The sequence below is a fragment of the Leucoraja erinacea genome, chromosome 7 (assembly GCF_028641065.1).
Source record: "Leucoraja erinacea ecotype New England chromosome 7, Leri_hhj_1, whole genome shotgun sequence".
In the NCBI taxonomy this organism is placed as follows: Eukaryota; Metazoa; Chordata; class Chondrichthyes; order Rajiformes; family Rajidae; genus Leucoraja; species Leucoraja erinaceus.
In genome coordinates, this window is record NC_073383.1 from 44,641,735 (window position 1) to 44,663,067 (window position 21,333).

At 41.8% G+C, this 21,333-nt stretch overlaps 1 protein-coding gene across 1 annotated transcript in view; it reads left to right on the forward strand.

The window, feature by feature from the left end:
• The first annotated feature begins 10,578 nt into the window (after positions 1–10,578).
• The window catches only part of LOC129698941 (double-stranded RNA-specific editase 1-like), a 213,741-nt gene continuing 202,986 nt past the window's right edge, over positions 10,579–21,333 (forward strand). The window contains exon 1 of the mRNA XM_055638427.1: positions 10,579–11,536. Coding sequence (XP_055494402.1) covers positions 11,479–11,536 — 58 coding nt within the window. The 5' untranslated portion in view covers positions 10,579–11,478. The remainder of the gene's footprint in view (positions 11,537–21,333) is intronic.

Genomic DNA, 21,333 nt, shown 5'->3' on the forward strand with positions numbered 1-21,333 from the left:
GGAGCTTCACACTTCATCACTGGACTTATTGAAGAGTCTCTCATTTGGGGTGCAGCTGAAATGACAGTGATGCACTACAGTCTTTCAGACTGGGACTTGTATGTTCAGATACAAATGCACAGATATCTCAGATTTGCGAACAATTTATAGAGGACAATGTCAGTACCACAAAAAGCTGCGACCTTTGCACAAGATAATTTGGATCACTAATAATTCTTTCCTGCTCATTCCTCCTGCCCATAATGTTTGCCCTTTCTTAAACCTTCACCCATTCGTTCTCTCCAGAGATGCTGCCTGTCCTGCTGAGCTCCGAAAAGGAATGAACACCCTCATTGGATACGATCTGGTTCCTGAACCCAACATTATTGATGCAGCCCTGAGAGCATGCCGTAGATTAAATGATCTAGCTAGTGCAATCTGTATCCTCGAAGCAGTGAAGGATAAAGACGGACCTCACAAATGTTTGGTCAGTCTACCCTTGTCTACCCGCATAATAGCATCCAGTTGCGCATGACCCTAGTGTCACAAAGGTCCTCGCCATTCAGCATCAAGGCTCGACTTACAAGCATCAATTACCAGTGTGATAAACAATTGATATACTTGAACCTAGAGTGACAAGTTTTGGGAGCAAACTTAGTTAATTTTAAAATAGATCTGTTATTCTATTGTTACACAAAAAAGCTGGAGAAACTCAGCGGGTGCAGCAGCATCTATGGAGCGAAGGAAATAGGCAACGTTTCGGGCCGAAACCCTTCTTCAGACGTTGCCTATTTCCTTCGCTCCATAGATGCTGCTGCACCCGCTGAGTTTCTCCAGCTTTTTTGTGTAACCTTCGATTCTCCAGCATCTGCAGTTCCCTCTTAAACACCTCATAATAGCTTCTCTGGCAATAAAGTGACAAGATGATGTATGGTTGCCCCTGGATCTGGCTACCAGTTTGAAATGGGCCTCTCAGTGGAATGCAATTTGTTAATTGTTTTGATGATGAAACTGGATTGGATGTCTTGCTAGATTACTGAAAAAGATTCTCTCACAGGTGTCAGCATCATTGGTGCCAAGGTTGGTGGTTAGAAATAGGAGTATTTTGTTTTCAAAAAAAGAATAAAACAAGACTATATAAAAGGAGAAAAAGTTGTTGACAGCTTCCGAAAGTTTCACAGGTCTTAGGAATGTTGATCCTGGATTTTTTTTTTTAGTTATCTAGACAATCTGATACACATCTGATACTCAACAGCTGCTAAAATAAAATAAAGTGCAGATCCTGGCATGTTATTTGGAAGAAAATATAAAATTTAGTTCTGCTCTGGAATGGATTGTCTTCAGTAATTGATCATAATGATTTTTTTGAGAGAATAAATTCTATTTGAGGTGTACCTTCCATGGCCCATCATCCAGACCATGCCCTCTTGTCACTGCTACCATCCGGAACAGAAGGCTGGTTTGACACTCCGAGGTTCAGTAACAGCGGCTTAACTACAACTATCAGCTTCTTGAACCAGCCTGCACAAACCTAATCCTACCAAAATAACAGAATGCTATGGTCTACTTCTTGCACTACATGGACTTGTTTTTTCTTCTACTAAGTTTTTGTATTTAAGTCTAGTTTTTTTACAATTTTCCTTCTTTTAGAATTTTACCTATAAGTTAAGCAGAACTTGTTTTTGTGTCTTTGTTTAAATCTATGCTCTGTGATGCTGCTTCAAACAGGGTTTTTTATTGTACCTTTATGGCACCAGACCGTACACATGATAAACCTGGACCTGCGTGGAGTGCAGTTTGCTTTTCGGCCTGCCATGGTATAAGATGGAGCAGAGCGGCGAAATAGATGAAATAATAATTGACAGCGTAGCGGAAGCATGAGCTACAAGGATAATGACAGTGAAGTATTTTGTTTATTCATTTATGTTTTTAGTTGGTGAGTTTTTTTTCAATAGTTTAAAGTTTTGGTCTTAGCTGAACCGATAAAAAGTCTTGAAGTTAAACAAACAGTTTAAAATATTTGCTGGCTAACTTGAGAGAACTGCTGAGGCATGTCGCCAGCACATCCTGTGCTCCATGAGAACACTTTGTGTGTTCTGGAAATATGTAAGAACTGTCGCCAACCGATGGAGCTCTGTGTTTGAGAGATGTGTGGTGTCACTACAGTGCTTCTGGGGGGCTCGAGTGTTTCTTGGGTTCTGCACTATCAGGGAGTGCACAGCTTAGCTGTAAAGTCTTCAGGGAAAGAAATAATAGATTAACTCCAAGAGGAGCAGATAATGCATCAGTTCCCTGGGGTGAATGAATACCAGTTGAGTCAGAGCAATCTGCAGTGTGGGAAGGGAGCAGGCTGCAGTGGGCTCCAAATAATGTGTGGAAATGCAGCCATCAATTGGTATTGAATTCCTGAACAAGCCACCTCTTTCACACCCCATTTCTGGAGTTGTTGCCACATACTCTTACTCTCAACTCTACCTCATTTGGTTATTCCTTAATTGTACTTTTTTTTTCAAAACAATATTTAAAACGCATTTGGACAAGTATCATTTAAAACACATTTGGACAAGTACATGGATAGGAAAGGTTTATGGGGCAAATGCTGGCAGGTGAGAATGGTGTAGATGAGGCATCTTGGTTGGCATGGGCAAATACATCATACTATATGATTTTATGATTCTACTGCACTGCAATCTTGCACCATTCTGCCATTTAGCACGTGGTCATTGTATTTATCTTTACTGTATGGATGCTTTAGGTGAAAAGGAATTGTGTTGCACCCCTGATATGAGAAAGTAATCTGAATCTGAATCCATTGGAAATTTGGTGATTGGGGATAAATTGGGGCGCTATACCACAGATGTATGTTTTTGCTGGTGCCAAATTATATGCCTTTATTGATCAGTGCAAATGCTTTCTGAGAGAGGAAAGAAAAGAGTTAGACATTTCAATCCATGTTGGAACCTACTGTATAACAAGTTTTAGAAAGCATCATTTGGAAAAAGTGTCAGGAATAATGTGATGGATGGAATAATGTAATATTTGAATTATTTCCATTGGCACTACAAGTAGATGCATTAATAAGATTCAGGGAGGGAACTTCAGAACTTTGGGTTCCTGTGCCCTTTGCGGCAGATTCGGGAGAGGAGGAGCCAGTGTGATTCAGAGGCTGTACTTGAATAGCATTGGGACCAGTATTGTTGCAAAGAGATTCGTGCTGTTGAGAGAAAGCAGAAACAAGAAAGAAAAGATGCTCGGAAAAAAGTAACGCAATGACATTTTGTATACAGTGAACAAGAAATCAAACGATGGAAAAAAATTAAGCTGACTTTGAATTTGAATGCGTGTTTATTGATGCATGGAGTGCTCAAAATAAGATTGGCATGTCTCAGGTACAGGTTGCCACGTGGTTGTGATAAAGTACTTATCACAAAGATTTAAACATTGCAGGAGTGTAACTTGGGAATAACTGACTTCAAAGCATTTGGGACTAGTAAAAAGCCCTCTTTACATTTGGTATACAGAATACACTTGGCTATTTCTTCAGGCAGATTTTGGATATCTTTAATTTTGTGGTATAACAGATAACATTTGATACGATCTAAATGCCAGAGTCTTTGTTCTAATATTTAAATATTGAAAGGGTGTTAATATGAAGACTATTAATTTGCAAACTGCAAATTCTGATTGCTTCTGGTACACCAGCCCAATGATCAGTAAGCTAATCAGGGGAGAAGTGTACTGGAAAATATTTCTACAGAAAGAGGACACGAATGGGGATTCTAAGTTTGAATTAATTAAATGACCAGCAAGAGGGGTAAAATGGGAGGGGAGCGCACCTGGGACGCCAAGTGTTGCTGTTGAGCCCTCTGGAGGTGTTGTGGGCCTATCAACGAAACACCAAGGACAGAGGGTGCCCACCTGATGACCCTAATGAAGTCTTTACCCCTACCCCCCCCACCCAAGATATTAAGACGGTGCAAATTATAGTAGGGATTTTAATATCAAGTCCTATAAGCCAGACAGACTAAGAAACAGAGAGGGAGCTGTGACATTGCCAGTTGTTTAATATTGAGGGGATCTCTACAATTTGTTATCACCATTGCAATTAAATCTCATAGTGAAGTCATACTGATGAAGAAGGGTTAGCATAGGGTTGTGGCAAATGAAACCCCATTAGATTAACAGTCATAAAATCTGTTACTTCATTATGACTGTCTGATAGATGATTTAATATATTTAAAAAGCATTCTCTCAGCCATTGCATAATAGACGTTTCAGATATATATATATAATATCGAAAGAAATGCTGGTCGTGTATACAATTGACAATGAATTGGAGGCTGAGAGGTATTCTGAATGGATTTTTTTGTTGACAAGAGAGAATACATCGAGATCTTTGAAGGAGCAGGTATGTGGATTATATGCAATTCTGGACATATTAGAAAGAACACAGGGCATGAATAGAAAATAGAGAAAATGCATCAGCCTGGTGAATAAACTCAAACATTTTTTAATTTCATTTGAGGGAAATTCATTATGTTCATGTTATTGTAATATCTACAAATTTTAAAAGTAGAATCAGGGAAATAATTTGTGCATTTACTAATGATACTTGTATCTGCTGTTTGATCTTATCTTTCTATAAATAGTACTACTTAAAAATCCATCCAGCAGCAGTCACTGACCTATATTGCTGCAAATGATCCCTGATAAAATCACAGTGTATGCCAGTGCCTTGTCTGCTGAACGAGTGACACCTTCAGCTGAGTAAGTGATAAATTCCAAACAAGATATTTGAAAGGCTGTTGACACCAATTGCAATATTAATTCACAGATTCAATTAATTGGCTTTACTGGCAACTGCTTTGACTCCTGTTTTCCAAACATTGTTCAAACATAAATGAAAATAGAAATGCAGGAAGAACTCAGCCAGCCATGCACCATCCGTGGAAAGAGAAATCAGTTAACCTGATGAGTCAGGGAGTCTTCCTCTGAAATGAGAGGAGAGTGGAGGCTTTACAATTTTCAAAACAGTGGTGTAAGGCAAAAGATAACATGGAAGTAAGTCAAAATAGGTGATAATGAGCTGAGATAGTTCACAAAGCATTTTAAAGAAAGTGAAAAAAGGATGCAAGAATGGGAGATGATATGGTGTCCAAGCAGAGGTGATGTTGGGTGTTAGAGGAGGGCCTAGAGGACCTTTGATAACATTCTGTGGCAGGTTGTGACTTTGCTTGTTCATTACTGAGGTCGTTGTGCTGAAGTATTGTCTTCCTCTGATTTATTTCTCTTCAGATGGCAAATACAAGTACTGTCACCAAATGCAGGTAGATCCAAATGAAATGTGAAAGAAAGGTTGGTGGTATAGATTACCTGAAGTGAATATCCATTCGAAGTTAATGATAGGGATAGAGAGATTTTTAAAAAAATATAGAGATGAAGGATTTCAAGAATCTAAGGTCAAAAATTGCCAGTTTGCAGGACTCAGTTTATCTTGTAAAATCCTACTATAGGAAAGATTGTGCTTGATTTATATGCAATCATAATAACAGCATGCAGTTATAAAACACCATTCATGCAGCAAAACATCCCAAGAAATTCCACTGAGCAAATGAAGTTAGTTCTACCTGTTTGCAAATTAGCTACCATGTATTACAGATTGCAACAATAACTTGCAGTTTAAAGTACTTTAATTATAATGTGCCTTGTGACACCCTGAGGTCATGAAAGGTGGATGTATAAATGAGTCTATTTTTCTTATTACAAAGATAGTGTTCCCTAAGAAGAAGGAAGGAAAAATAATATTGGCTGGTTAGTAACATTCTTGAGGAAAGGAATAGAGTAAAAAGAGACAGTGTTGACAATCTAATTTCAAGCTCTGCTGCAAAATATTTCAGTGGAAAATAATCCTTTTTTTTAGCCACTGATTCCACTTATTGGGGCAGATTATACAGTGCATTCAGAAAGTATTCAGACCCCTTCATTTTTTCCACATTTTGTTGTGTTACAGCCTTATTCTCAAATGGATTAAATCCTTTTTTTTAAAATCATCTATCTACACAAAATACCCCGTAATAAAAAAGTGAAAACAGGTGTTCAGAAATTTTTGCAAAGTAATTAAAAATAAATAACTGAAATATCACATTTACATAAGTATTCAGACTTTATGCAGTACTTTGTTGAGGCACCTTTGGCAGCGATTACAGCCTCGAGTCTTCATGGGTATAACGCTACACCTGTATTTGGGTAATTTCTCCCATTCTTCTCTGCAGATCCTCTCCAGCTCTGTTAGGTTGGATGGGGAGCATCGATGCACAGCTATTTTCAGGTCCCCCTAGAGATGTTCGATCGTGTTCAAGTCCGGGCTCTGGCTGGGCCACTCAAGGATATTCACAGACTTGTCGTGAAGCCTGTGTTGTCTTGGCTGTGTGCTTAGGGTCATTGTCCTGTTGGAAGGTGAACCTCCGCCCCAGTCTGAGGTCCAGAACGCTCTGGAGCAGGTTTTCATCAAGGATCTCTCTGTACTTTGCTCCATTCATCTTTCCCTCGATCCTGACGAATCTCCCAGTTCCTGCCGTTGAAAAACATCACCACAGCATGATGCTGCCACCACCATGCTTCACCGTAGGTATGGTATTGGCCAGGTGATGAGCAGTGCCTAGTTTCCTCCAGACGTGATGTGTGGGCGGTGGGGGGTGTGGGAGAGTGGGGTGTGGGGGAATAAAAAGTTCAATCTTGGTTTCATCAGACCAGAGAATCTTGTTTCTCATGCCTTTTGGCAAACTCCAAGCGGGCTGTCATGTACCTTTTACTGAGGAGTGGTTTCCGTCTGGCCACTCAACCATAAAGGCCTGATTGGTGGAGTGCTGCAGATATAGTTGTCCTTCTGGAAGTTTCTCCCATCTCCACAGAGGAACTCTGGAGCTCTGTCAGAGTGACCATCGGGTTCTTGGTCACCTTCCTGACCAAGGTCCTTCTCCCCGATTGCTCAGTTTAGCCGGGCGGCCAGCTCTATGAAGAGTCCTGGTAGTTCCAAAGTTCTTCCATTTAATAATGATGAAGGCCACTGTGCTCTTTGGGTCATGCAATGCTGCAGAAATTGTTTTATACCCTTCCCTAGATCTGTCTCTCGACAATCCTGTCTCGGAGGTCTATGGACAATTCCTTCGTCTTCATGGCTTGGTTTTTGCTCTAACATGCAATGTCAACTGTGGGACCTTATATAGACAGGTGTGTGCCTTTCCAAATAATGTCCATTCAATTTAATTTACCACTGGTGGACTCCATTCAAGTTGTAGAAACATCTCAAGGATAATCAATGGAAACAGGATGAACCTAACTCAATCAGAACAAAGGATCTGAATACTTATGTAAATGTTATATTTAAGTTATTCATTTTTAATTACTTTGCAAACATTTCTAAACATCTGTTTTCACCTTCATTCTGGGGTATTGTGTGTAGATTAATGATTAAAAAATGAATTTAATCACTTTTAAAATTAGACTAACGTAACAAAATGTGGAAAAAGTGAAGGCGTCTGAATACTTTCTGAATTCACTGTATGGAAGAGAACTTGTCTTAATTGTCTTTCATCTCTATACAACTAAAAGTCTTCATCTGGTTTGTGCCAACGATGTGCCCACGATGTGTCAATCTGGTTTTCCTATCATTCCAAATGCAAGGCCACAGCCTTCCCATTTTCACACATCCTACTCACATTTTTCACGTAGTGGCGATAAACATGTTCCCGCCACATTCCTACCTATATTTCCGAAGTTATTAATCCTTAAAGTTTAAAAAACAGCCCCCAAAAAAATCTGAGTGATGTCACAATGCACTCGCAAGGCAGGACGGGACACTCCGGGAGGGAGGGGCACTCCAGCACGCGCGGTGAAAGAGGAGTGGCGGCGGCTGCCGGCACCTGATGTCCGCTCGGTAACTGATGGGGAGGGTGGTTCTGCGGGCCGAGCCCGGGGACAGAGCCTGGGCCGGAGCCGCACCTGGTACAGGTGCTGGAGTGAGGGCCGAGCCCGGGCTTGGGATGGGGCCGGGACCGGGAAAGAAGCCGCCGCTGGAACCGAGGACGAGCCTGGGTCCAGGGATGAGCCCGGAGTCAGGGCCAGAACTGGAGCCCAGGCGGCAGCCGAGCTGACAACCAGGGCCAGGCCGAGTATGGGAACCAGGCCGAGTACCAGGCCTTGGCGCTGCTCTATGACCTGGGTTCGTGCTGGGGCAGGAAATGGGAGTGAGGGGAGGAGGATGAGGGAAATGAGGATGAGGGAGATGGGATGGGGAGTGGGATGGTAGAGGGAATGGGGGGGGGGGGGGCGTCTGGAGGAGGGAGGGGTGGAGGAGGGAGATATGGGGTGGGGAGTGGGGTGGAGAGAGGAAAGATCCTGGGGAGGTGAGGAGGGAGGGTGTGGGGATTGAGGGAGAGGAGGGGGTAGGGAGGGTAGTTGGCACGTCTACACTCCCTCTCTTCCCCTCCCTCTCTACACTCACTCCCCCTCTCTTCCCCCTCCCTATCTAGCCTCACCCCCTTCCTTCTCTACGCCCGTCCCTCACCCTCTCTACCCTCCCCCACACTCTACCCCCTCCCTTTCCCTCTACCCCTCTCCCCCCTCCATCTCTACCCCCCCTTCCCTCTACCCTCCCTCTTTATTCCCCTCCCCTCCCCTCCCTCTCCATCTCTACCCCTTCCCCCTCCCTCTCTCTCCCCCTCCCCCTCCTCCTCTACCCCCTCCCCATCCCCCTCTACCCCTCCCCCTCCTCTCTATTACCCCTCCCTCTCTAGGGATTGAATAGAAGTAGGAGCGAGTGCTGGGAGATGAGGAAAAATGAGCCGCGCCTGCGCAGTTGGGGGCTATGTGTGAGTGGTGCAATATTGCATTGGGGGAACGGCTTGCGTTGGGGGAACGGGTGAGTGGTGGAATCTAGCGTTGGGGGAGCAATGGGTCTGCACTTGGTCCAAGTAACATCAGAGGCATTTTCAAACAAAATGTGATATTGAACTGCATTAGGAAATATTAGGCCAGCAACCAGCTAAAAAGTTACATTTTAAGCAGTATTGTAGAGGGGGCATGTGGTGAAAATGTTTTATGCAAGTAATATAAGAACACTCCTTGGTATATTTTGTTGATCCAAAGTGAAGCCATGGGAATCTGAATAATCTAGCAATGTACTAAATCTTTCTCTTATTCTGAAATTAAGCAGCTTCTTGACTTGTATCTGATCTTAACTTGTCATGTTTGTTGAAAGTGCAAAAAAAAAAAACTACACATCAGAAATATGAGCAATCACTTCTGGTTACACTTCTGGCTTACAGAATTATTCAAGATACACGATTGAAAAAAAGCCAATTGAGTACCTTTCACATCCCTTTGAGGACATCTACATCTTCAGGCATTTTTGGAGTGCAGATACTCCTGTGTGGCAGCCACATTTTGCTTGGCAAACTCCCAAAGCAGCAAAGCAGACAATCCGTTTTAATGCTGTTAGTTGATGGATAGATGTTGTACAGGAAATTTATGTAATTTAGCTATTCCACTCTACGATAGTTTTGTGAGTTTTTTAAAATATGGTCCTTGAAAGCATCCTTTGAATGAATTATGTTGTAGTTATCTTACATCTATGTCCTCTCACTTCTAACCCTTTTGCCGCAAGAAATAGCTTCATACATATTTTTGAAAAAAAACCATATCCCCTGCCTCCCCCTCCCCCCCCCCATATTCTGCCGACAAGAGCGATCACCCCAGCTTTTCTCATCTCCATGTAATTGAAGATGCTGTTACCATTCTTATTATTCGTTGCGCAAATTTTTCCTGAATACAGTGTCCTAAACTGAAACTAATGTTTAACTTGGAACACTTTTTTACAAGTCATGATGGAGTGTTTTGTTTTCAAGTGTAGAATTTGCTATACTTGTAAATGTGCGCCTGGAAAATGTAAAGACTGAGATTCAATGTTACAGATTTTCTGCGATATAACTGATCTTTCTGTTATCCATAGCATTCATATTGTCAACCTCATGACCAAATTTTATTAGTATGGTTCCTCCATGAAGCAGAAGATTGATAAGCATCATAAAGGCAAGAGACCCAACTACTGAGTTTTATGAAATCCTACTATTGCAAACTACTTTTAATTAATAGAAACATTACTGTTTGCTTCATGCCACTGGGACAATTTTGGATCCAACCTGCAACTTTGCTTTTGACCATGTGGCTTTTACTTATGTCATCCATTATGGGACAATGTAAAATACCTTACTGAAATTCACATGGTCTTACATCAGATGCCCTGCCCTAACTGGCTATTATTGTCTTTGCAAAGAATGATGTTATCATTTAGATATACAGCTGCCATGATGAATGCCTGTGCCTTTCCAATTAACGATTCAAATTGTTAAACAGAATATTCCAATAACTTGCTCACGGCTAATTTTAGATGAACTGGCATGTGCTTAGATTGTCCTTTTTTCTCCCCTCTTAATTACAACAACCCGTTTAGTATTTGCCCTCTAGTTTACAGGATGAATTATTAAGCCACTGTAGAGATGGTTTGAAATTGTCTTTAAATTCTGGGCTTCTGCTTGAATAAGAATATCCACCCATCCTTTGAGAATATTTGTTTGCATCCCATAAAGTAAGATTATCGCCATAATTTGTCTCTTTAATCTAGGCTTCATACACTTGAACCCAGTACCCGGGGTACAAGAAACGGCCGCTGCTGGTATTTTGAACAATTAATAAAGGGGTGGAAGAACCCAGCAGACCAGGTAATTGAATGACGTTTTGGGTTGCGACCTTTCTTCAGACTGATGAAGGGTGGAGAAAGCTGGAAAAAAAGTAGTTGGTTGGATACAGGCTAAACATTGTCTATTTTTTAAAATGAATGGTGGAGATACGAGGAAACACGAACGTGCTTATTATTGCGCCTACGTTTTGTAACCTGAAATAATTGCGTTGTTTCATTCTTCACAATTGCTGCCTGATCGACGGGGTATTTCTAACATATTCTATTCTGTTTGTGCCAATCAGCCACCTTCAACCCGTGCCACAGCCGCTTGGAAATCTTGCCCTTTCAGTGCATGGTGATGGGGATACAGTGGCGCATTGTTCAGCCGATGAAAGGAAACTTGTCCCGTTGCTTGCACGGGGGCACAGCTCTGGGGGAGGATCTCGACCCGGAACGTCACCCATTCCTTGTCTCCAGAGATGCTGCCGATCCCGCTGAGTTACTCCAGCATTTTGTGTCTATCGCCAGACATGCTGTTGATTATTTCACGGACGTCCGATAAGTGGTCGAGGCCGTCCGTTCTCTTGTCCAATGACAGACGGGGCCTGACCTATTTCAGACCAATGGAAAGCCCGCACAGCCTTGTCCAATGAGAAGTGGATGCGGGCTGAGTCTCCCGTCCAATGAGGAGCGAGGTCCGGGCTCCGCGCCGCCCAATAGGGGGCGGGCCGTGTGGTTGACGTTAACCTCGCAGCGAGAAGATGGCGGAGCAGCGCGTTGTGCGAAAGCGGAGTGGGGACAACGAGCCTGACCAACGAGGTGAGGCGAACCGGGGCTCAGCCGCGCCAACCCAGCTCGGTTCCTTGAGGCGGAGGGGCCAGCGGCGGTGGAGGGAGGGAGGGAGCGCGGCAGCGGCAACGGCAACGGCACCGTTCCCGCCGATCCCGTGCTGGAGTGCGCGCCGGAGCCGTTGCCGGCTGGAAACACGACGCGGTGCGGCACGCGACCCCCAGGCACCTACATCAAAATTGGTGCAAAACATGATTTAATAACGGGCGGCGAGCGGCTGTGCAGTGTAATCATGCATGCATGCAATGCAGAATGCGGAGACCGGTGCACTCATGCATGTGTGCGCGGAGCGCAGATGGCGACAGCAGCTCTCCGCTTCCTCCGTGCGTTTCTGTAGCCATATGCAGGATAATAACACTGCGAAGGCGGGGAATTAAAGTTTATTTAGTGCGTATTTTCGTGTTTGCAGCCCGCGTGAAAGGGAATTGGCAGCGACTGGAGTGTCCACGATGTGCACAGATTGTGCCAGTGCCTCCTACTCGCCCCCATCCCCACCGCCTCACTATTATTTAAAGAGAAGGCAGTGCCGCTCATGGACAGAGTTGGTGCTGATCCAGCGCACTTGTTATTCGTGATCGGCGTGGGCAAACTCGGCAGTGGGTGTGGGTGTTCTGTGTATTCTAATTTACTTGTGCTTCCATTTCGCTCCTCTGCTTTTACCAGTAAGGGACAGCTCCCACTTCCATCAGTGAAGCAGGTTGTTGTTTGATAAATCTTCCTTCCCTTTGACGTACTTAAAAAATCTTTCCCTGCTTTTCTCTCACTCTTCATATGGTCAAGATGTATTGTTCTTTTCGACTTCTTCACCTCGTCTTTTTCCTGGGCTACTTCCCTTTACTATGTCATATACCTTTGATACTCCTACCGTACCGTAGCACACCCACAATAATTTATTTTCCTTTTGGGTAATATTGTTTCAAATAAATAGTTGGCAACATTACCTTTTTTTTTAAAAGGCCCTCACGGTGTTGTCTTTTATATATTTTTCCCCAAATCATAATGCACATACTTTAGTTTTTCAGGCTGAATATAAATGTGTTGTTACATTCTCATATTGAAATTAGCAGCAGCCATGGTAGACCCTTTGCAGTTGCTCTCTGGTTCACTAAGATTGTGGTTGATCTTTTGTCTCGTTGCTTCTTTCGGACACCGACTGTATCCCACTTATTTTAATATTCAGATTCTACCAATCCCTTTCTTGAATATAATCAGCAATGAATCTCCTGACAACCTTGGACAGAGAATCCAAAAGATTCACTGTTTTTGTTGCAGAAATTTATTCCCCCTCTCTGTACTAAATGGCTGGCCCCTTACTTTGGACATGGTGACTTTTGTTTAGAGACATCCCCATGAAGGGGAAATATAACCCCTGCATCAATCAACTCAGTAAAACTTTCAATTCCCAGAAGAATGGATTCAGTGAGATTACTCCTTGCTTTGCTGAATTCTGTATTGTATCCTCAGTCTGGCGGATCTTGTCTCAGGACAAGCTCACATTCCAGAAATCAATCTGATGTACCTCCATTTCATGACTTCAATCAGTTGAGCGATTGGGTGATTCAGCCAGTATGGATATTCCATGAGTTGCTTCAGTGGGGTCTGAAATAATTGCACAAAATAGTGCAATTTAATCTTGTATTCAGATTGTCTGACAGGAAAATCAACATTTTGTTTTTCTTCCTAATTGTGTGTTGTGTCTGTATGTTAACTCTCAGTAGCTCATAAAAGAACATCCAGGCCCCTCTGAACATCAATGCTTTTCGATCTCTTGCCTTTTTAAAAAAAAAAAAAAAAAAAAAAAAAAAATGTCTTTGTTTTCTAACAGTGTGGATGACTTTCCATCTTTTCCCCATATTATATTCCGTGTGATAATTGTGGACCAGCTCTTCCATATTTGGTATGCCTGACTCGGGCAGTTCCAATATATCTACCTTAATATTTAGATTGTCAGTGCATTTTCCATTTCCTCTATCCCTGTTCTGTGGATCTTTGTTAAAAGATGGAAGTTACTAATTTACTGCTTCTTTCTCTGGTGTGTCTTTTACTATCTTACTTAGTGGAATAATCTGCTTTAAAGCATATAATTGATTATCATCTAAAAACATCAGTTATGGGCCGGACACTTAGGCGACTCTTTAGGCGACTGCCAGGGACTAGTTTTAATGAAATTCACCTACGACACCAGGCAAAAACCTACAACAGCACCTACGACAGCAAAAATTGTAGCCACTGTTGCCGGAAATTTTTCAACATGTTGAAAATTTTGCAGCAGTCGCCTGTAGTCACCCAAAAAATCGCCAAAGTGGAACAGGCCCATAAAGAGTTGATATACACCGACTTCTTTGCAGAAACATATCTGGGAAGTACAGTTTTTAAGATGCACTTAAGTCTGCTGAACTGGCTGTTGAAGCAGTGTTCTGCACTTGAATCTTTCGTAACACCTTAGCTGCTAGGAAATTGCTATAATTGCTTGGGGAATGTCGCTCTTTATAAGTAGTGTAACGGACGAAGGAGAAAATACCTGTTTGGAAAATGACAGTGACTGATAGTGAAGCCGTAATAGTTTAGGAAGAACATGAATGAAAGTCAAATTGAAAGGCCTTTAACAAAATCCCCATGCAGATTTTTAAAAGTTTAAGCAGTTGGTTGTTTTCTCCATAGTTTTGTTGGAAATGGAATCAATAAATCTGTGTAAGTAGAACCTGCCTCAAGTTCGGGTTTCTCAATTAGTTGAATAAAATATGTGCATGGACTTGCCAGAGAAACATAATTATCTTGCTAAGCTTCATGGAAGAAATAACTACAAAATTAATTGTATGTCTTTGTGAAACACAGCGACTGCCTTTTTTTAACGGGTACAGTTAAAGTCACTGGTTAACCTTTGGTACCTTTCCCAAAGGTACCAAAGGTTATTATGTGGAGTTTTGACAGTGATGGTTTTGCTTATTCAACCTTATCTAACATGCACTGTTAAGTTTGAAAAGCTAGATACTTATTTAAAGCAAAATCTCTAGTTCAGTGACACTGGGGATAAATAAGGATTATTATCCTGCAGATTATTATCCTTATTAAGGATTATTATACTTATTGCCACGGTTAATATCTGCCATGGTCAATCTGTGCCAGTCCTTCCATATTAATGGAAATTTGATGTATCCATGCTCAAACTATTCAAGAATACTAATACCTAAACTTGCATTTCAAGGTGTTAAGTTCTAAGGCAGCAGGATTGACAACTAAACATAAGCTTTCAGATGGTTTGTCAGAGGTGATGGTGGGTGGTGTTGAACTAATGTGTGGAATATCAAAAGATTGCATAAGATTTTAATGATTCTTGTTCTGTGGTTCTGTCGGCTAATTATTATTCAATAAAGCCAAACTTGCAGTCATTTGCAAGTTTATTTTTATGATCTTGGAATATATCAGAATACCTTTGTCCAATGGATTAATGTGGGAAATAAACTAGCCAATTTAACATCAATTTGATAATCTGTTTCTAGGTGACTGTTGAGTGATAAATGTTGGCTGATATCTTCACTTTCCTGCAGATTGGATGGGCAGTTCCTATTTTATCTTTCCTTATTTTCTTTTTCCATCTGTTTATAGTGAGATGACTCCCATACATATCTTCATAATCATAGGTCAATTGGCAATTTTTATTTCTACTTAAGAGAGCAAATGGGACCTTCTTTAGAATGTGGTACCTCCTGACAGAGCCCCGCAGTCTTGGCCCTGCACCAAACTACCAATCTAAATCTATAAACAAATCTCTCCATCTTCCCTCTTTCTCTTTCTCCCCCCCCCAAAAAAATCTATATCCGTCTCCCAGGCTCAACTATTTGTATATTTACTAGACTTTTCTCTCACTTTGTCTTTTTTTTATCTCTGGCCTTTGTCTGACCATCTATCCAAACCCCCCTATATATCTATATCTATCACTTGCCCCCATGTCCTTCCTGCTTTCTCCCCCCCCCCCTTCCCCCCCAACCACCTGAAATGTCATCCGTCTATGTTGTTCACAGATGTTGCCTGACATGCTGTTACTCCAGCACTTTGTTTTTATATTTTTTCTAATCTAGATTGTTGTGTACCTGTACTTGAACCCATAACCTGACACCACCAAAGCCAATAGACAATAGGTGCAGGAGTAGGCCACTCGGCCCTTCGAGCCAGATCTCCAATCAGTAGCCCATTCCTGCCTTCTCCCCATATCCCCATGACCGCTATTTTTAAGACCCCAATCTAGCTCTCCTCTACCTCTGAGGCTCTGAGGCAGAATTCTCTGAGGCAGAGAATTCAACAGACTCACCACTCTCTGCGGTGTAATGGAACTGTGGTGTAATAGAACAGAAGCCTTAAATTTTCAGCCAATTAGAAAATTGTGTGTAAAGTCCCATTAAAGAAGAATATTCAGTTCACCTCTTAATCCAATATGTTATCTTTGTGGAAAGTCAAATCCGTAACATAATGGATTGATTGTTTGCACTGCATGATCATGAAAATACGAGTAATCTAACGTGGAAAATGACTCTTGAGGTGTTCCAACAATTCCTAGCATAAACTCAAGGAATGTTGCAGCCATTCAAATTCAATATTGAATTCAATCATTTCAGATAACCACCGATAAGTCTTCAGATTTCTTTCTTGACCAGTTCTAATGTAAAGTTATCAATTTTTAAGATTAAAATAGATTTTATTGTTTTTATCTCACCATTGAAGCAACCCAAGTTGCTGCGTATTCCCGCCTTCCCTTTTTCAGATTACTAGCGACTGCTGTATTGTGCATTTGACAGGACCAGCATGCTGGTGTGACTTACTCTAATTGTCCCGGTTCATCTTCCTCTGGATAACCAGCAGAACAGCTAACATAATTCCCTTCTTCTAGATGATGTCAGAACCGTCCAGTTGTCATCTGGACAACTTTATTCTTCACTTTGTCGTAGACATTCTCTTTCCCTTCACCCTTGCCCCACTCTATGACATGCAACACACTTTTTCCAGTTTGAAGAAAGGTCACTGACCTGAAGTATTAAGTTTTTGTATCTCTCTTCACAGATGATGAATAATCTTAAACCCTTTCTAATTTTAATTAGTAATTGTTAATGTTAATTTCCTGTCCATTGTAGTGGGATTGCTCAGTTCCAGCAAACGTTCTGTTCAGGCTCTTTATAAAAGTGTTGCCCTATTAGTAGTAAATACATTATTTTAAGCTATTACTGAGAAATCAAACATCCAGAATATTGTATCTTCCATGGACCTTATTGTGCTATTCATGATGTTGTTTGTTTTCATTTGTTTAAGAAACTTTCAGTTAAGGATGAAAATGTATCAATACACGTGGTATTGAGAAATAAATATTTATCTTAAAAAATTATTTTTACATCTACAGCAAATATCTAATCAGTTCTCAGTTTATTTAACAACTGCAGTGTGTGTAAATGTTTTGCTGCATGTTTGTAAATTTTTCTTGTCGCATTGAGCCTTTGAAAGAATCTGTATTTTTGGGTTTTCTACAACTTTAGACCTATTTTAAAATATTGTTATAGAGTTGTTGTTAGTTATGCGTTAGGATATCCAGTGGGACAATGAAGTAGTCGGTTTACAAGAGTCCGTTTGAAGGATATTAATGTGATCACTTTTACGAAAACTAAAGTCATAAAATATTGGTTTGTTAGTTCTTCTGTGATGTCCTATAGATTTTATTTCTGAAATTGATCAATGGTTCTTTATTATCATATGTGGCAAGGTCCAGTGTAATTCTTTTTCTACGTACAGTTAAGTAAATTATCACTATACATAAACACAATCCCAGATTAAGTACAAAGTTTATAGAAACAGTCGAGTGAGACCATATATGTCTTTCTACAATAATGAGACAAAGGGGGTCAAATTTCAAATTCCTTCAAAAAAGTTGACAAACACTTTATTGGGTTCATGACTAACATAGTATCAACAAAACATATAAGAAAAGATAGCATATTGATGGCAAGTCTCCAAAAATGGCATCTGAACACACAAATAGATTTTGTATAACTGTTGTCGTGTGGTGTCCATCAGTGACTTGGTTGGCACAATAAGTGCACGTATTTCTTATTCCTTTCAATGTTTATGAATACCATATGGAACAATAAAATTGCAAACACAGTTTCCACTTCATTCACCTGATTATGTAGTAGAAAACTGCATCCATCTGAGTGGACACTGTGATGCGTGTTACACCAGGTGTTGGCAACCTTGTTCTGCATAGGAGCCAGGACCCATGTCTGTGAGCGGATGGCAAGCCAAATCTATCACCACAGTGTGACATTTGGTGTTGTTTTTCACATTAGTTTTCACGTGTTTTTCAAGTCGTTTTCTGCAGTTCCCAGTCCCTCGCCTGCCCCGGGACTGGCGGTAGCATGCAGGTCGGCTCACCTGCCCCAGGACAGGCTGTAGCACGCAGGTTGGCTCACCTGCCCCAGGACAGGCTGTAGCGCGCAGGTCGGCTCGCTTGCCCCGGGACTGGCTGTAGCGCGCAGGTCGGCTCACCTGCCCCAGGACTGGCGGTAGCAAGCAGGTCGGCTCACCTGCCCCAGGACTGGCTGAGCTCGCAGGTCGGCTCACCTGCCCCAGGACTGGCTGTAGCTCGCAGGGCGGCTCACCTGCCCCAGGACTGGCGGTAGCAAGCAGGTCGGCTCACCTGCCCCAGGACTGGCTGTAGCAAGCAGGTCGGCTCACCTGCCCCAGGACTGGCTAGCGCGCAGGTCGGCTCACCTGCCCCAGGACTGGCTGTAGCGCGCAGGTCGGCTCACCTGCCCCAGGACTGGCGGTAGCAAGCAGGTCGGCTCACCTGCCCCAGGACTGGCGGTAGCAAGCAGGTCAGGTCGGCTCGGCTCACCTGCCCCAGGACTGGCTGTAGGTCGGCTCACCTGCCCCAGGACTCTGTAGCTCGCAGGGCGGCTCACCTGCCCCAGGACTGGCGGTAGCGCGCAGGTCGGCTCGCTTGCCCCGGGACTGGCTGTAGCTCGCAGGGCGGCTCGCTAGCCCCAGGACTGGCTGCAGCATGCAGGTCAGTCACGGTCGTTGTGGAGCTTCCCGAAGTTGACACGAAGGAATGAAGTTCGCGACTTGGTCTGTACGAAAGGTAAACAAAAGACAGTGTGTTACCAAATTGAAGATTTGGCTTGGTTTCTTAGTTTTGATGACCAATTTATGCCCAAAAAATGTTTTTTGTTGACTTTAAAAAGTCGGAAAATATATCATAAATGGTCGTTTTGCTTTTGACACCACGATGTTTTTGATATATTAAATTTGAATATAAGAAAAAATAATTAATTTGCCTAAAAATCACTACTACCATAGGATACTTCGTTGGGGTTTGTGAAAAGCAGTAGATGTTTGGAGCCTCCGTGGTTCAACTTACGGAGGTACCGACCACGATAACGGTCATTGTGACAATGGACACCAAGCACAACGACCGTTACCGGATCTTTGCTAGGCGGATTACCAGACATGTTACTTTATTTTTCCTCCTGGTATTGATGAAGATATTTCCCTGGATCATTATCAAAATGCATCTGTATGAGGGGCCTTATGAAGTTTATTTATGAATTAAATATTCATGACTAAATGTGGCAGAGTTTTTAATGTCACATTTTTGGTGTGGAGGAGTTTTTGACTTTTGGTCTTGAAGTTATCTAGTTTATATTTGTTATTTGTAAGGTTTCACATGATGGGTAGATTTTTGTTAAGAACAGTGTATTGGTGTAAAAAACGAAATAATCTTGAACATAAAATCTCTCCAGTATTGTAAAAAGACTCGAGAGGCTCCATGTTTTAGTGCAATTTTCAAAGTCCAAGTTGCTCTAGGTGCAGCTGGCCACAAAGGCCTATTGTCCCAGCAACGTTGCATGGTTGGCCTGGCCAAACATAGTTGTAGGGGTCCTCCATTGCCACAAGTCCCATCCCTTCTGTGTGCTCGGTCTCCTGGATCAAGACAGAAGAGGACATGACAGAGAAGAGGAAAGATTGACGGTATGTAGCAATTTAGTTTTGTTTCTCACATGTACTGAGGTACAGTGAAAAGCTTTTTGTTGCGTGCTAACCAGTCAGCAGAAAGACTACACATGATTACAATCAAGCTGTCCATTGTGTACAGATACATGATGAAGGCAATAACGTTTAGTGCAAGGTAAAGTCCGATGAAGATAGTCTGAGACTCCAATGAATTAGATAGTAGCTCAGGACTGTTCTCTAGTTGTTGATAGGATGGTTCAGTTGCCTGATACAGCAATAAAGCAACTTGGAATCACAAATAATACACATTTCATCTTAAGATTGGCATACCTTGTGTGGCATGCAGTAAATCACTGTTGGACCATATTACTACTGGAGTGAAGATTCTAGTTAAGTATAAAGCATAGTCCATACTGTTTTACGTATTACTTTAAACTTGTTTCTGTTTATTTGTTGGAAGTGCGTGTGTCCGAAATATGTATACGCAAAGAGAAAACTTTGTCTATCTCAGCTGCTAGTAATTAGTCCATGGCCCTGCAAATTATTGTTCCCCAACGTTCTGGGGAAACATTCCACCTTGAACCCCTTTGAGGTAATGAGTTCTGGACCTCTACTACCTTGGATGGAAATATTTGTTTTACCTCTTCTCAACACCTTCTGCTAATTACTTTAGATAAATGCTTCTTAATTTTGATCTATTTATGCAAGTAAGCACTTTCTATTTATCTCAGCCTTTCATAGGCCAGTTCATTGGCTATATTTAATAGGGAGTTAGATGTGGCCCTTGTGGCTAAAGGGATCAGGGGGTATGGAGAGAAGGCAGGTACGGGATACTGAGTTGGATGATCAGCCATGATCAGATTGAATGGCGGTGCAGGCTCTAAGGGCCGAATGGCCTACTCCTGCATCTATTTTCCATGTATCTATAATTTTAGATGCCTTTATTAAGTCTCCCCTCAACATCCTCTGTTCAAGGAAAACCATCATAGCTTAGCTATTCTTTGCTCATGGTTTCAATTTTTCAATCCTGACAACATCTTCATAGATTTCCTCTGCACTCTCCAGTGGAATCATATATTTCCTTTAATGTGCTGACCAGACCTTTATGCAGTACTCATGAAATGGATGAAATAGTATTTTATATATAGTTCCTGTATAACTTCCAACTCTAATAAAGTTATTATAGGTTGTCTTTGAGACAGCAGACTACATTCTTGCCACACAGTCTGTGATGAAAGTAGTCTTACAATGCTGTTAGATTGATTGTTTTAGTAACTATGGAATGGCAATACATTTCCAGGTTAGGGCATTGTATGGCATGGAGTGCAAATTGCAGATGGTGGTTTTGTCTTTGTTCCTCCGTTGCCTGGTTACTAACCTTTATTTCTAACCACCACTCCTCAGCTATTTTTCCTGAATTCCTTATGGTACACTGTACAAATACATCACACAAGTAAGTTTTCATTTGTGGTTAAGACTATCTAGAATCTTTTTCATTGACTTGCAAAAGTTTTGATTTCATCTCCAGGAATGTGATTTATTTTGTGTCATTCCTAGATTATGTATTAATTTCTCTGAATTAGCCTCAAATACAACCTTCTGACTCTAAATTAAAAGTCTCATGACTGAGCCATGCTGACTGACAAATGTCCAGTAGTCAGTAAACCTTTTTCAGTATTCTTTAACAAAATACTATTTATATGCTGGCCTCAATCTTTGCTGCTGATGCGGTCAGTGTCTCTCAAGCTTGAGCTGATTGCAAATATATTGTT